The sequence below is a fragment of the Mizuhopecten yessoensis genome, unplaced genomic scaffold (assembly GCF_002113885.1).
Source record: "Mizuhopecten yessoensis strain PY_sf001 unplaced genomic scaffold, ASM211388v2 scaffold371, whole genome shotgun sequence".
Taxonomy (NCBI): domain Eukaryota; kingdom Metazoa; phylum Mollusca; class Bivalvia; order Pectinida; family Pectinidae; genus Mizuhopecten; species Mizuhopecten yessoensis.
This window is the reverse complement of record NW_018403513.1, coordinates 410,138-427,826: the sequence shown is the minus strand read 5'-3', so window position 1 is coordinate 427,826 and position 17,689 is coordinate 410,138. Positions and strand designations below refer to the sequence as shown.

Here is a 17,689-nt window from a genome sequence, read left to right as displayed (position 1 = left end):
TCCCGTGCAGTTTGCTCTCTATAGGCGTTGACCAGTTTGCACGTTTTTCTCGTCCAGCCATCCAATTCAACAATCAAAGTTTATTTTTAAACTGTTGGGTCACTCTGTTGAGACCAGTGAACAGTGAAAACAGCATTATAACGTTTTAATTTGTGATTATTGCTATGCCGAGGCTCAATGAAAATGACCGCCTCCGGATTATTGGTATGCTTCAAGCTGGTATGGGCCAAGCCGTTGTTTCTACACATTTTCATGTCCGTCGAAACACAATCCGGGATTTGTGGCGACGACATCAACAGTTTGGCCACGTTGGCGATCGACCTCGTGCGGGACGTCCACGTGTAACGTCACGTCAACAGGACAACTATATTCGGCTTGTCCATTTGAAAAATCGCTTACAAACGGCAAGTTTGACTGCACGGACAAACCCTGGGTTGCTACCAATAAGCCCAATAAGCCCGAGAACTGTACGGAACCGATTGCGTGAACAAGCTATCCGTCCGCGACGTCCTGCAATCGCCCAGTTCTTCTGCCACGTCATCGTGTAGCAGGTCTGGACTGGTGCAGAAGGCATCTGCGATTTACTCGACGGGATAGGGCAGGCATTTTGTTTACGGACGAGTCGCGAGTCCACCTGGATAATACTGACGGCCGTTCCAGAGTGTATCGTCGCGTTGGAGAACGTTTCCGTGACGCGTGTGTGGTACAACGACGTTCTTTCGGCGGAGGCAGCGTTATGATTTGGGGCGGCATCACAGCCAACAGGAGAACGCCACTGGTGGTTGTTAACGGGAATTTGAACGCGCTACGTTACCGTGACGAGATCCTCCGGACCCACGTCGTTCCATTCGTGCAAGGGAAGCAACGTCACATTACGCTACAGCAGGACAACGCCAGGCCACACACAGCTCGTGTCGCTATGGACTTTCTGGCCCAGCAGAACGTTACGTCACACCTGAGCGGAACTTATCGATTCCATAACGTGGCAAATGGAATGCAACTGTTAATAAATAACAAATAAATTGTCCCTGAAAACCTTGTAGTTCTACGTCATACACATCTATTTTTATAACACATTTAAGGCATGCACAGTTTCTTTGCAATAGTTCTGAAATCTTTATACTATATTTATCTATAATATATGGAAAACATTCGGCTGTTGATATTTTCGCGCTGATTTACTCATGAACATTTCCATACCGCGAAAATTTCCACTTTTACAATATATCAACAAGAGGTATTATTTTAGCGTATTTGGCAAATATTCTCTTATTATAAATTATGCACAAATCAAGCTATGGAAACAGTCGTATTACGCCACTGAGCGTTTATACAGACGAGTTCCTTCACTTTCCACCATTTGTGAACACGAGGCTTTGGGATCGTAAAGTTTGCAAAAAGAGATGCCATTTTCCTCTAGCATAGTCATATAAACACATATATCTATGGTCAAACATTTTGCTTGACATAATGGTACGGAGTCTGTTTGTAAGGTAACCAATGGTTCTGAACTGGGAGTGTAACCGAAAGCACGCTGTGTAAATGTCGCTCCTCTGTAACGTCCATCTGCAGAAAGAATAAGTGACGTCATTTCCGCACTACTTTGTACAACTAATACAACTAAGGGATCGACCTATGTGTTGGTTTCAAGGCGGTATATACACTAACATATTATTTAAATTGTTAATTGGTCTTATAATTAGAGTAAACGGCCCCAAGACAATGGTCAGTGTCGCCACAAAACAGACATGAACATATAGTTTTGTTTTATATAAAAAATACACTAATTTTAGCTGCATCCATGGTTTTAAGTGATGAAATCTTTCCATGTGGGAGAAAAGAAGTAGCAACTTCTTGTAAAGTTACAAATTGCCACCTTGCTTAAATGACATCAGTCATATACAACGCTTCTCCTCTAGATAATACAATGTGGTATACTTGCACTACTGCAATTGATATCGGTCACATCTAATGCTATTCTTAACACAATGTAATATGATAAATATATACTTTTTGTCATGTCTATCAGCTTCACATCAGGCGATTCACAATGCGAAATACAGTATGTAGTACACTTATACTTTTGTAATTGACATAAGGGATTGTATATGTTTTCCCTCTAGATAAGACAATGTGGTATAGAAATATGTATATTTTTGTATGAGTCATATATATTGCTATTCATCTAGATAAAACAATGTAGTATACTGAACATTTTATACTTGATATCAGCCATATTTAAAGTTATATTTATATATAGAATACAATGTACATATACTTACAATTACACGAAATACCGTCCGTACACACGCTCTGTAGATAAAGGCGATAGTGTATACTTAATTATTTGTCTTAGCTTCAACTTCAAAGTCGTCCACTAATAACATTTTCTTTTCTCTTCTCAACACAATTTAGATTAAAGTCATTATAAAAGAAAAACATAATGACATAAAGATATCAGTTAATTTGCAATGTAATCATACTTGATTCTCTAATTAGAAAAGTTGAGGAATTCCACAGTGAAATGACATACTTATGATGACGTCATTATCAAAATATACTACGGTTAGGAAAATTAACTTAATTATTCAACAACTCACCTGATTAGTGTTACCTAGGTAACGACCTGTCAACGTGCCGTATTCCTCTGTTGATCCATGCCCTGCAAGATATCCCCCAAATACGGATGTGACGTCATCACTAGTAAGGGAATGAACTCCAACGTCTAAAATGGTGAACGTCACTGAGAGGTTAGTGTTGATCAGTTCTGTCCACACAAGTCCGAGGTCAGCTATATAGGAATTATCCAGTTTGATGTTAGACACGTCACTTGTCTTGGCCATTATAACAATTCGGTGTGTGAACACCACTTTTCCTGTCAGATTGGCAATAGGAAATGTGTACTCCGACAAGAACTGGTCGGCAGAGAGCGCCACAATCACACGGGGGTCACCATAAGGACTCATACTCCGACTCTGGCTCACGAGCGCCACGATCACACCTTTGTCTGCCGTTATAACCGAGCCAACGCCAGGAGCTACTTCAATGTCATACATAGAACCAATCTTTTCAAGAAAAACACTTACAGATGGTAAAGTTATGATAATGGTCGTGTTTTCTCTAGAATTTACAATGCGGACGATCTCTGGCTTTGAATACATAGGAAAACCGAAGACAACATAGGTGGTTGATAGTGAACTGACGGGAGGCAACATAGTCTGCATGAAATCCTTGCTATTAGAGGTGCCCATTCGGATGTACTCGTGAGCACTTATAACAGATAGCGGAAAAGACGACCTTACATGTGTCCCCGAAAGGTCATGTGACTGGATCTGAAACAGCTCATATTTATTTATTGTCACAGTTAATATTTGTCCGGCAGTGTAATCTGTTCCATCGTATGATATACTGCCCCCTGGTGGAGGGTCGATTTCTACAACAGTAAGATCATACAGTGCCACAATACCGAGGGAACTCGCATAACTAGTACTAGTCTGATTGTACGTAATGTCTATGTATTCGCTTCCAAGGGCGTCAGTAGGGTACACCATAAATGTGTCCCCAGTATTAGCCTGTGTGTCTGCTGCATACACCGTAATTGTATCACTAGCAGTGACGAGTATTGACGTTTTACCTTTGCCAGTTCCGGTCATGCGTAATGATCTGGGTAGATCTACTTCCGTGACTGAGCCGGGTGTGACAGTGACAGTGATGTCAATGGTACCCGCGTCCCATACCGGGGTCTGTATGCGGACGGATACCTCCGAGTTTAGGGGCGTGGAGCAGAATACTTTTACAATGGAACCCTTGATGTAATGCTCGCAGAACATAAACAAGAACTCGGTACCCATTTGGTCGATACATTCCTGTAAACAATCAAAATCAAGCCGATAAAATAAATGTGTGCCAGATATACCTAAGTTAAAGTTCATTAATGTGAGTGTTACAATGATTATAAATGCAACATGTATATATATTTATTTATAAAGTAATCAATTTATTAATCGCTTGTGTTGTTGACTCGAATCAGCGCGAAAGGGGATGAGGGGGGCAAAATACCCTTTTTTGTAACAAAATATTGTTCCTGAGATGTTAAATGTTTTAATTATTTAAAACCAACCCCGAGTCTGCGGCTAACCATATAAAAAAAGAAAGACAGACAGACAGACAAACAAAACATAAATGTGAAAACTTCAAATAAGAAAGTATATAATGAACCGAATATAAATATATAAAATCCACCAAAGATTGAAGATTAGTAAAACTCGGGCGCAAATTTGAGAATGCCGTTCTATTAATCAATAAAATATTAGGAATATATACTTACATCATAAAAATACCGCCCTTCAGCCGACATATTGGTCACAAAGAATACTATTGATATCTGTAATTAAAGCAACATTAATATGAATAAAATATTGAGAAACAGTTTCACTTATACGTAGCTAAATAAAGTGTCACAATAATCCCCGGAAACATGGGAAAAAGAAACAAATCATCGCTTGCAGGTAATTGATACTACAATGCAAAACCTTATTTCTGCCCTATGACGAATCACGTATAGTTTGTAATATAAAAATTGTCTACACGATGAAAACACTAATAATTCATATATTTTTTTAAGCATCTAAGAGAAGTTTTAACTGATATGTCAGGAGTAAAAATAACGATAATTTAGTGTGCTTCATGTCAGTGGGTGGACTTCGTTACAATTGTCACAAATTGAACCATACCATCTGTCAAACCGATCAGCTTCTAAATATATATATAAACGAAACATTAGTATGTACATTCTTGTAATTTACTATTCGTTTTAATCACAATAATTGTTGTCTGTATGGGACGGAGTGCTTTTTATAACACACGCGGAGAGGAACTTAAATACGAGGAAACCGAATTAAAGATTCACTACATACAATTAGTTAGGAATATGATATCATTGTCTGTCTCTTTGTTTTCTCTATACAACTTTATGGAAGTAGGCGCTTAGCACTAATGATTACATAAAGTATTCAAATGTATTCTGTGGGGACAAAACAGGATGTTTTAGGTTAATTGAACACAGCGAACCGTTAATAAACCAATACCCACAGTTACTCTCACAGTAACAGACTGACAATATCCAATCATTTAAAGAGGAGTTTATTTACAAGCAGCAGCAAACAATACGAATTCATTTACATACCCATCCTAATCTGATTTCTCACCTGTCAATGTTGTCAAAAGATTAAATATAATACGTACACTCCTCGTTAGGGACCGACGCGTCTTCTCAATAGGACAGGACAGATAACGTGAAACATTTTCGCTATTTTATTATCGTCATTCGTAAATAGTTGAACATTATGTTTCCTCGATTTACATGGTGGATGTCGTCAATGAAGCATGGAAGACGCTTTCCCTTCCGGAACACATGGCCTTACCTGCCTTGTATTTTTTCAACAGTCTCCTGTTTTTCTTTGTTCATATTCTGCCCTAGTTTTATCGATTTTGAGTTGTAGTTATGGTTTGTTAACACTTCGGTCCTCTCTGGGTTTTTTTATAAAGCGATGTACCTTTCAAACATCATGAAACGGTTTAACATTTACGTCATTTAAACATTAGAAAGACAAGATATTATTAGTCCTGGGGACATAATTATGTACTACAATGTTTATCACTAGTGCGATTACAAGGACCTTGCCAACCTTAATACAATAGACTTTTAAAATATCTAATCCATGCGATTTGTTAAAAATGTCAATTGAAATGGAACCAGTTATGGTATAATCTGGATATAGGTACAGAAAAAGCTGTATCGATTTATCGAGTCCTCGTCTGATGATTAAAAAAATAAAAAGGTTTGCATAGCGTTTTCTTTTCAAGATGTGTAGCCAATAGAACTCTGTTATATAATATTCCGTCTTTGCATATTGCAGAGTTACCTGCTCCCAAGAGAAGATAACTCTGCAATACGCAAAGACGGAATAAAGTGTTCTTGTTAATCCATTGGCATTGAGTTTAAAAAGTGCATTACAGTACAACTTCAATAAGTTCCCGGGTTTGAAGAGATGCGTTTTGCAGACAACTGAGGTCGACATTTGATTTATTTATGTTATTTTTGCCTACAAGAGAACTTCATATTTTTCTGTTTCAAACAAATAATGACGTGTTATTTGTAGTCGTGATTATCCCACATGAAATTACCGTTACTTGAGAATTATTGTTTTATCCAGAAACTTTTCCGATTTAAACATAATCACTAAACATAAAGAAAAGTAGATCACTGTTCTTTGCGACACACAACGATAGAATTAGAACTCCAAGCCATTACAAAACACTTAGATAATAACAGAAACCGAAAAGACATCATGTCTTCAAGTAAAACAAATCATAATCGCAAATGGCAACCGCCATTGTATCTAGAAACGGATCGGAGTCTTTGATCAAGATAGATAGTAAAATACATAGTCGGCGACGTGAAATTTCTCCAACGTATATTAAGCTGCTTTTAGGTAGAATTTTTTTTGATGGTTTTTTTTTTGAAAAAAAATATATTTAAAGAACTACTTACATCTCCTCCATCCTTCACAGCTTGAAATTAATAGTACCACTTAATGGTTTTTATATCATGATTATTATTTTTATTTTCCCTAACAAGTACATTACAGCCCTTTTCTCTCAGCTTATTACGGTCAAATGACACAGCTGACTGGCTAAAATAGGGGAAATTTCTGTATATCAAAATCTGCTGAATTTAAATACGTGATGTTGATCATTTAGTGCTTAACCAAGGTTTTCTACCGACCTAGTTCATATATTGTTGTTCGTCTACATTATAGTGTTAAGATAGTTAGACATTTTCTGGTCTCAGTTAGTTGTTAGTCTACATACTGACCAGGATTTGTTGTGTAACTATTAAACGACGAGTGTCAAAACGCTTACCCTTCAGCATCACCTGGGTTTACTTCCTTTCAAAGAAGTTATGATGCACTCTATTTGTTTTAGTGTCTCTTTACTTCAAGTACTGTGGTATTTTAGTCAATATTTTGTTCCAATAGTGTCAACATATTGACTATGAATGTATTTTTGTAGTTTTTCATTCAGACACGTTGTTGTGTAAGGACATGTTATCGTCCTCAATTTGTTATTAATTTATTCTATGCTGTCAATCGTATTTGTCGTTGGTTAACTTTGTTTGTTATGTTCAATGTCACATAATTTTCCAAGAATCAATATAGCCGTTTAATGCTTGTTCGTTACTTATCACCCTTAGTGACGATGAAATGGTGTGGAAATGGACACAACCGAGCTATGACGAGGTAAAAAGCATTGCAGTGTTTGAAAACCTTTGCTCAACGTAACATAATTCCTGTTTAACAGGCATACAGTCAAGTGATATAAATACGGACCCTGGCCTAGTCATTTCACTGACGATAAAAGCAGGTATCGAGTGTGTTAATGGTTCATTTCACATGATTGTTTGCATTGGACTGCGTTTTACAGCATCACCTTCTATACCTTGTAAAATTAATGTGATGAGGTACTCTAAACGATACCCGGCAATAATCAAATGCCCTTTGACTAATTAAACATATTCCAGTATCCAATATCCATCAGGTTTATATAAGCTATACCATTCAGTCGTGAGATTGGTTGAACACGTCAGTCGGCATTTTTTCTTTCTTTTTATTCACTTTTGCACATTGCATGTACCTGATGTTATTGCCTATGGAATTTCACTAGTAGAACTATCTGTATTCTGTAACATATACCATTCACTTAAACCGCTAAATTTTATTTCTGAGACTGAACTAAACCAGGTTTGATTGCTGCTGCCATTAGAGGAATAATCTTTTCAAGAGTAGGTCAGTTGTTTAAATTAAAAATGCTACGGTTATTAGGAGATGTTTTTGGTTTTTTTTTTATCTAACTTGCATAACAAGCTTGTACTGGACATGCATGCTTCGATTTATATCAACACTGATGCTGCAGAAGAAGGATTAGAAATGAAGCTGGGTTAGGTTATTTATATAATTTATACATAAAGAAACTTTGTCAAAACTTCAAGAGAAATGCTTTTAACTACAACTAGATAACCCTCGTTATGTTATTTTCATTCAAAGCCTGTTATCGGCACAGTGCAGTTACTGTTCCAAACGGTCATTAACTGTTCAGGAAATTCACTTTTCTGCTCGAGTGCATATGTAACATATCGCCAATCTAATCCATTATACAGCACTGTGTCTGATCCTAGGAATTCCCAGACGACGAGCACATGACATTTAATATACTGGATAGACAAATTATTCTAGACCTTGGTGCCTTTAACTAACAAAGGTAGATCATCGACATGTATTTGTTTCAGTGATGTGTATTATTTTGCAGTCAATTCATACATCCTTTATGCCATTTGAGTGTTTTCAAAACAAATTAACAAATTACGTAACCACGTGAAATTGTGTTTAAATAAATTATTTACTCATTTTTTTCCTTTCAAAAATTAACTGCAGCAGTTATATCTGGTAGTTTTCCACTAGACTTACACTTGATAACAGCTAGAGGAAAATATGAAAATCGATGATATAATCAATTTCTTAGAATCACATGTAATTTATGCGTTTTCTAATCCTATAAGAGTAATAGGTTATCGAATATCTTATCAACGAAATATAAAGTACCATAATCGGATTAGAAAGTACCATCCATATCTCGGAATCATCGTATTCTTATCAATTTTTCAAGAAATTGCTTTTATTTTCATGTTATTTATATATGATATGTGCTGAACATGATAACACAACAATGCTGACATTAACATTACACAAAAATATGGGTGTTGTGCAGGCCATAACGCCCAGTACATATCAATCAAGATAATATGTCATTGATGTTAGATGGTGTATGAAATAAATTTATATGCGAACCTTAGTACGTAAAATGTAAAATGTTCCTGTCAATATGTTTCCGTTAACATCCGTCTACTTTATTGACCATCAATAATAAGAACGCTGCCAAGGTTGTCATGTAAATGTGTTCTGATTGTTTAGGCTCCATTTCTAAAACGATCTTTTTGAACAAGTTCTTTAACTATAGCAAGTTTGAAGTCCAACCAATCAACCATCGTCCAAAAATATGGACATATCTGTCGGGATGTCTGAAGCATGGGCATAAATTATTCATATTGATTTTGCATTTGATACGCTATTGTGCCTCTTTTATTTTCGTTATATCACTAAAACCATTTACATGTTTTGCACTTAGTTATTAACATGTGAACTTCCAATTACTTCCATTGAGTGTTTTGCAATTTTCGGTTAATTGATTTCATCGTTTACCAGTAGTAGGAAGTCGTTGCTTGTGGTACTTACTGAAATACTGTTGTCCGGCCATACACAAATACAAATAGCAATCTAATCTGTAGGATCGCGATACTAGACAAATATGAAATCGCATGTAATAGCCTCATACTAGTGTGGTGTGACATCAGACATTTGGTTTCTCTACTTATAATAAATAACAATTCGAGGTTCTTATATACCGCATTATCACAACCTAGTTGGTAGGTCGTCCCAAAGCGGTTCACAAATTATTATCCATTGTCACCAGTCAATATTTTGTCAACTCCCTGGGGAGTATACAGCCGGTGCTGCCATTTTGGCGCTCACCACTAGCACTCAACAATTCTAGCACTGCCCAACCATGTACTCATTTACAGCTGAGTAGTCTGGAACAAGCGGAGTAAAGTATCTTGCTCAAAGATACAACACAGCGCCGTGCCACTAGACTATCGTGCCTCTTATAAACTTACATATGTATGTAACCTGGAGAAACTTCAGCTCTGGACAGTAACAACAGAAACCTGTAGAAAAACTTGCGCTAGATATAGTCAAAGTAACCTTGATCACCTCTTTGCCCTACATAAGTACGACTTAATTTAATAGAATTCCCTTGATACTATCCTTCTTTGTTTGGATTTCGTACTTGCTTATATTTGATTGGAATTCAGTTAGCTGATAAAAATCAGTGAAAGGATCTCTCATGACAAATGCAGAGATTCATTACAACTACTATTTGGAAATATTTCCAATATTGTGTCTTATAGATTGGAGTTCGTATTAGAAGTACAGAAGGTAATGATTCTAGTTTTTTTTTAAATCGGGAAAAAATAATTAATTTCTATGAAAGCATCCATGCTAGATATCCTATATGCGAATATATCTTGCTAACAAACATTAATTAATTAGAGATTAACTCCTGAAGACGACTGGTGCTTCAGTTTCATCAACAACGACGATCGAAAATCATTTTTATATGACTTTCGAACAAAAAAGGATTTGTAATCCCTATATTATGACGATAACAGATAGAGCAACGCATTATTGACGAGCGTTATCACATAGCAACGGATTCAGAGGAACTTACGGGACATCAATTTCGATCCTGCAATACCAAAACCTAATACACACAATGGTCTGTACAGTTTATTATAAAAATAGCGTTATCGCCACTTATATTTAACAGAATATTAACTTGTTATCAGATATTCACTAAACCATTCATAGTTAACACGCCAAGCAGGACCTATCACTCTTATTCCTATTATAAAGTATTGTTTTTAATCACGTGTGCATCGATATGGAACGACCGTAACAAAAGCCCTCATCCGATTTACAACATGTTTCCCCCATTCCCTAGATGCATGTCCTATAAACAGGCTAATACACTGGAGATAAGCGATATCGGTTCTCTCGTGCTATTTCACAGTAGAGATCCCCCAACTTGAAAATTCCTTGAAAAGATATTAATGTAAACAAAGCATTCTCATCTTAAATGTATTTCAAAACTCATGTGCTTCTACATTTTTTTTATTTCTAAAAGCAATTCAGACGTCTTGTTAACACATACAAAAGCACGTGATATTGCAAGCTTTAATTGGTATGGATATCAATTATACTTCCGAAGATGAATAAATATAATACTATGATCTAAAATGTATAGCATATGTTACCTTTTTGACCTCTTTATTTTAACCTTTGTCAACTACTTTATATTGTTTACAAAATGGGGAATGTTCGACTAGTACTTTTTACGACCTCCAGATATGTATTGAAAACATATTCATGTACGTACAGTTTCTTAACAGACATTGGCAGTGCAATTTTATTAAATGAGGCTAACTTGAATGTAATGTTGCTGCGGTGAAAGGTGGGTTTTGGTTTTGGTCAAATACAGTAATGACAGTGTCAAACGATTGCAGACCTCCGTGAAGTTGACGAAACAATATCTATAGCAAACGAATAACAACATGATGAACAAAAAAAGAAAGATTAACACGGAGACTTTTGAAAAATTTCAAGAAAAATAAGACCAGGTGTTGAGGAAGGATAAGCGTCCTTTGCTTATTCGATGATACATGCCATGTAAATACAGGTCAGATCCTAGTAATGTCAGATGAAGGCAAAATAACGAGCATACTTATCTGTATGAGATCACGATGGTTAAGATATTACTTTCCTAATGTCTTGATCAGTCTGAATATAAGTCTGACCTTGTCAACATTACAGACGTCAGAATTAATTCCAAGATGGCAAAAATAAACCATGTACTTCTTTACTAGTAACACATGTGGTGCATTGAAAGAAGACAGACATACCAGTGTCTATATTTCTAAATCGAAAGTACTTGATATCATCTCCTCTGAGAAATTATTTTGGAGTGCATGGACAGAGTTATTCAGAAGCAGGGAATTGGTAGTTATGGCAACTCAAAAACGACCAACAGTATGCTGACACACTGATACGTATCAGCAGGAGACAACTAGGAATGATGATATAAGGTCGGCTACAAAGGCTGTGAGAGTGGAAACTCACCTGGATATAATATTTCATAAACGAAAAATGTTAATGAAAGGTTGGTGAGAGTGCAATATCGATAATGTTGTAATATCGAAAGCAAATATATGGAAAGTCAGTATTCTGTATAACAGTAGTATGAGTCAAATGATTCATTTTCGCTATATAAGTTGCACGAACTGCAATAATAAACTGCACGTTCGGTTGAAAGAAATTTAAGATTATTGGCTAGCAATGGTGTTGCTCAGAATTTTGAGTCAGCAAATAAGTTCTCGAACTAAACAAACGACAATTGCTCTCGCAAAATCAAAGCGGTATTCATGCAATATTTTAGAGTAACCTTTATTTCTAGTTATCACATGAATACTGAGTTACTGATTTAATATATCAAAATGATATTTATTTGCGTATAACCTTATGTATGGAATGCTAATGAAATGACGTAGACCCAATATGACGGTAATGTGGACTTCCGTATTGACCAGGTAATGTCTTTCTGCATTAATTCGCTAACAACTTTGATCATATGCTAAACGGGATCTTAGATTTCTTTCCATTTTATATGAGATTTATCAAATTCGTCAATAATATTTTTTCTTTATTTTGAGCTCGCCAAAGGCTGACAATATGATTTTGTTATATATCCTGGAATAGCTTATCTTTATATTCCTATATATTGCATGAATCCTGTATTTATTCCTATATATAGGTGCAATTAATGTTAAAATAAACATGTACTTAAGCAGTCAGGATAATGCTTCCACAGTTATAACAAAAACAATAGACATGTGAAAATATTACATTATCATAAAAGTATCTTACCCTGATCAAAGTTCGCTCCATAAATATCATCTTGGGTTTCCCGTGCCTACTTCTGGGGCTCTGTTACAGGTAGACAACACCGCTGTGGCTAGGAGGCCTTGCCATCGGACAGTGTAGCTTAGGCAGGCACACATCGATGTAATACATGGTATTGATATTGCTCTGAATTGAAAACCTGATCGAATATGTCACAATGGTTGTTAGATGAAAAATAAAACAATATCCTCACGAAACCAATAGCTATTTCTATATGATATAATCGTAGAGTCAACAAGTTAACGCTGTATAGGACTAACCAGGAATGTCCTAATAGCGACAGAGCACTTTAAGTTAATTATGTTTTTGAATAATCAATATATAACTACACTTACAGAGTAGGTGATACAGTGTTTCATAACAGAAACACTTGTCACGTTTGGGTTCGAGGGTTCTAAAATAGTTAACATGATGAATTTTATTTGAACGGACACATATCACATTCTTGTAGAATTGGATGCTACCCTTATGTCCTCTACTAGGAGACAAAAACAGACAATAGGCTGCCCTCGTTGCAACACTTGGGGCCATTATCTTTCTTCTATTAACTACCATTGTTTTCGGTGAATCCAAATGTCGGAATAATGGAACCATGTGAAGTGTCATGCTTCTGTGCCCAGATTACGATACTTCAGTAAAATGGCACTTTAAAGTTGCCCCCACCGTGTTTTGACACACATTTCAGACGACATTAACTGTTACGAGGACATGTTTAACCCTTAACAAATAGCACAGATGAATATGTATATAATACAACGTCAATAGGTTGCAGATCCACAAACTACTACATATCCTAGCTGAAAATGAAGCTCGTTGTTTACTCATTTATTATTTATTTTAAGAATCAAATGAAATCGAAATAATCCCCAAAACTAATTTTATAACAAGATGCATCTTTCTTTGATACGCTTATCTTTATAAACCGGTACAGATATGGCTCATACGTTATGCTCTTGAATTATTGCCCGATATTTACATCATACAAGGAAACAGAATTCGTTTGTGAATGAAAACATATTCAAGCATTAAAGCAAATACCAAGAAAATACCGAAGAGAGAATAAAAACGTACTTCGAACTCAAAATAAAGAAACTAAAGCAGATTATGAACAGAAAAAAATAATGCACATGCAGAGTCCTGCAAATTCACAATTGGAATAAGACCAGGTGTTCCGGAAGGGTAATAGGTATCTGTTTAATCGGAATATGACATAACTATAAGAAAATTGAGCGAATAATATTTTGAATATCGTATGAGATTTCAAACATCGAAGAAATGAAGCAAATATAATTATATTCGTATTGAAGGTTATCTGTCTGGTGACACTTCTTTATCTGTTAAACGTCAATACACATTGCAAAGCAATGCAGTAAATTACACGAACGTTGCAGCCTTCAACAGAGCTCTTTATTTTAATCTATAAAATAAATATGCAAAATCGACAAAAACTTGTTTCGTACCATACATTTTAAGCAAAGCTATTCAGTGGAAGAAATATGGATTCAGGATGAAGGCTTCTTTGAAAAGGAGACACATGATATCAATGTTAAATCAATTAAGTATTTTCTTAAGTTAAGTTTGTATTACGTTATGTATTGATTTAAATTGATGGAATTTCAATGTCTGCTATTATTAAAAATTCGACACTGGATGTACTGCTGCAGAAAACCCGTACCCTTCCGGATCACCGGTTTCGTCTCCGGCTTTTATTGGATTCAGGTATTTCTTTTTTTTTTTTGTCTCTTGTCAATGTCTTTTCATTTCGACTTTGAGGTGATTTTTTATGTGATGAGGTCGTATATACTCCTTTCTTTATCTCCCCTCTCCCTTATCTACTTATTTCATGACAAAACCAAGATGAAAACCTCAATTATTTGTTGATGATTTAACTCGTCAACTTTGAACTGTCTCGTAAGTCGAATCCGGTGTGATAGCAGTTTTAGATATGAAATGACATATCAATTGCACAATTTAAATAGTGTATAAGAATATTTTTGTATACAAAGTGTTTGTGATACCTGACACGTTAATAAAAACTTGGTTTGTTGATTGATTCTTACTCTAATGATTACGAAATATACGGACTAGGAACATGATACTTCAGAAAGGTTATTGCAGCGAGGAAAACTTCTCGTTAAACTACATCTCTTAAATTTATAAATAAGTTAAGTTCAACACATTTCCAAGACTCATGTGAATTTTACCAACATTTCCTGACGTGAGGTAGTGACCCGACGATTTGGGTACGACTTCTGAAACTGCACGTGTGAGCTTTATCCGTTTTGATAATTAGTTTCTGTGGTTCATCGATCGGCATTTTGCATACAACAAGTCGGCTTAAAGGAGAAGATAATTGAGTACTGGATTACAGACGCAAGCTACCATAATAAATAATACATAGGGCATGACTAAACAGTAAAATCCCACAGGTAATCAGTACCCACAAAGAAAATATCACTAAGATATCCTCTCTATCGACTTTTGCTATTTATTAGAGGGCACGCGCATTCTCTTGGAAGGATTTTCACTTCTATATTGATGCTAAAAAAATCTGACTTATAAATACTGTTTTTTTTATGACTTTCGTTTTAAAAACTGTTCTTCTGAAACAATGTGTGGAGCAAAATTAAATACAACAAATATCAAATACACTATTTGCTTTTTCATGAAACAACTCTTTGATGGAATGCATTTTTTTACGATTATGAGCTTAACGAATTATTGAGAAAAGAGTAAAACAAATAAAGTTTTGATTAAATATATGTAAATAATTTAGATGACCTTACGATAATGTTTAGCGATGAACGTAGTCCAGATAAAATATTACCTGGACAAGTTAATCGCATTTTAGTTGAAGCACATGTCAGCATTAAAGACTACGATTAAATTCAGAATGTTTTCTATCCATCCTTGTGATCGATTGTCAATGTAGTTTAGGCCTGGTTGTTAAGGCATACGGATCTTACTTGACAAGAAAACGAATGAAAATAAAACGCCACCTTATGTTTGGTAATACTGTGAGCATATTACAGATTCTGAAACATACAAAGCACTAGTGATAACGTTCATTAAGTTTAGCTTGAAAAAACCACCCACAAAGCTACGCATGGAAGGAGGAAATAAAAGATAAAACAGAATTGTATATGAAATTATTTAGCTTGGGAATATGTTTTACAATATAGTTTATATATAATCATTGACATTCAATATCCAATGTAACACAATCTGATGACATTTTAGACAAGGGTATTTTTTCGGTGTCTAATTAAACGATGAGCGTTGCTAAAACATAATTTGCTTGTAAATTGTTGCAAAGGCTTTGATAACACCATTGCTGATTAAAAGATAAGTTATTAGTGGACCATACATCATTTATTTATGCTCCTTATCATATACTCGACGACATCTTGTAATCTCATCATATTGATTACAAATGTTTGCATCATACGTATAACTGCCGCACCTGGACTGTGTCCGTATATTATGGAAAATATGACAAAATAATAGGCCTGTTTTGCTAACCTTTGCTTTAACAGAGATTGCTAACAAATCGCACATATATGGCCTTAAAAAAGTTAAGGATGTACTCTTCTGAGGTTTCAATCACGTTCAAGTCTCGTTTTGATCTGGTGTAATGGGTTTTTGAAATATTTAACAAATTATGATCAAGTTTAATAGCAAACACGCATCTGAAAAATATGTCAAAAAACTAGATGCCTGTTGTTTGTAGAACTTATTTTACAAGAACTTAAAAGAAATACCAATTTGGCGGCCATTTTGAAAATGTGTATTAATGTGTATTTCTTGCGCTTCAAAAAAGGCCAAAATTTCACCTTTTTTGACACTAGATTGATCACTTAAATTGTCATTGTGTCGCCATTTTTAATTGTAGCAGGTTCAATTTTGTTGTACAACTTTATAATGTTCAATATGATAAAAATAATATGCAACAAACTGGAAAATTATACATAATTGATATTTTTTTTACGTATTTAGTTAACTGAAGCACTTTTGATTTTTGACTCCGAAAAAGATAAAAAAAAAAAATAATAACACAAACGATAATGGGACAAAAAAGAAGCACACTGAACCCCCATTTTTGTAGATGTTTTAGAAAGAGAAACACATTTTCATTTAATTCATTAAATATTAAAAAAAGTTTAATACCAGAACTTTTTATATCAAGCGTTTAATATGCAAAACAAATGGTAAAAAATGAGTATTTTTTCATTAAAAAATAGGGGATAGGGGTAACTAAAATCGGCTTTCTGAGTTAAGATTAAGATTAAGAAATTTTCCTTCCACAATTTGAAAGAAAATAATATTTTTATCAATTCTACAAACATTCATACATATCTGATAACACACTTAGAAGAAATTGTATGAATTTGTTCTGCAAATGATCAAAACCCCAAAAATCACCTAAAATCACGTGTTGTGTTAAATTCGTATCTTTGACCGATCATAGCACAAAAACGAACACACCGACAAATATTATTTTTTTGCATTTTCTACTATGCCATTAACTCCTTTTTCCAAAATTCCATATAAGAAAAAAAGTTTAATACAGGAAATTTTTGACTTCTCAGAGATGTACATCCTAAAATGTATTCCTACCAACGTGAAAACAAATAAGCTTACGCTACAGTCCAATCAAAATTAGTCTAGACCGCATTGCTCTCAAGAACAGGTCGTACCATTACTAAATGACTTAACGTACCTTTTAACACATTTACCCATGTGACATTTAAAACGAAATTATTTCATTTTCATTCATTAAGTTAAATGTCAAATATATCTATACTACTTTTTATCAATTTTAGAAGAAGAAAAAATAATACATTTGCCAGGAGACATTTCATTCTTTCGAATGTGCCTGATTGTTTTTCATTCCTACAAGCTTTCAGACAAATGTAATTACTCTCGACCTTTTGAATCTTTTTGTTTGAAGATTGATCCATGTTACCTTGACATGTTTATATATATATATATATATA

At 35.0% G+C, this 17,689-nt stretch overlaps 1 protein-coding gene across 1 annotated transcript; it reads right to left on the bottom strand.

Annotated features, from left to right (window-relative positions):
• Positions 1-1,179: 1,179 nt before the first annotated feature.
• On the bottom strand, positions 1,180-12,780 carry LOC110446932. Its single transcript, XM_021492281.1, has 5 exons — positions 12,657-12,780; positions 4,328-4,384; positions 2,601-3,866; positions 2,283-2,313; positions 1,180-1,566 (listed from the first exon to the last, which is right to left on the bottom strand). The coding sequence occupies exons 1-5, from the start codon at positions 12,684-12,686 to the stop codon at positions 1,313-1,315; spliced, it is 1,638 nt and encodes a 545-aa protein (XP_021347956.1). The 5' UTR covers positions 12,687-12,780; the 3' UTR covers positions 1,180-1,312.
• Positions 12,781-17,689: the final 4,909 nt, after the last annotated feature.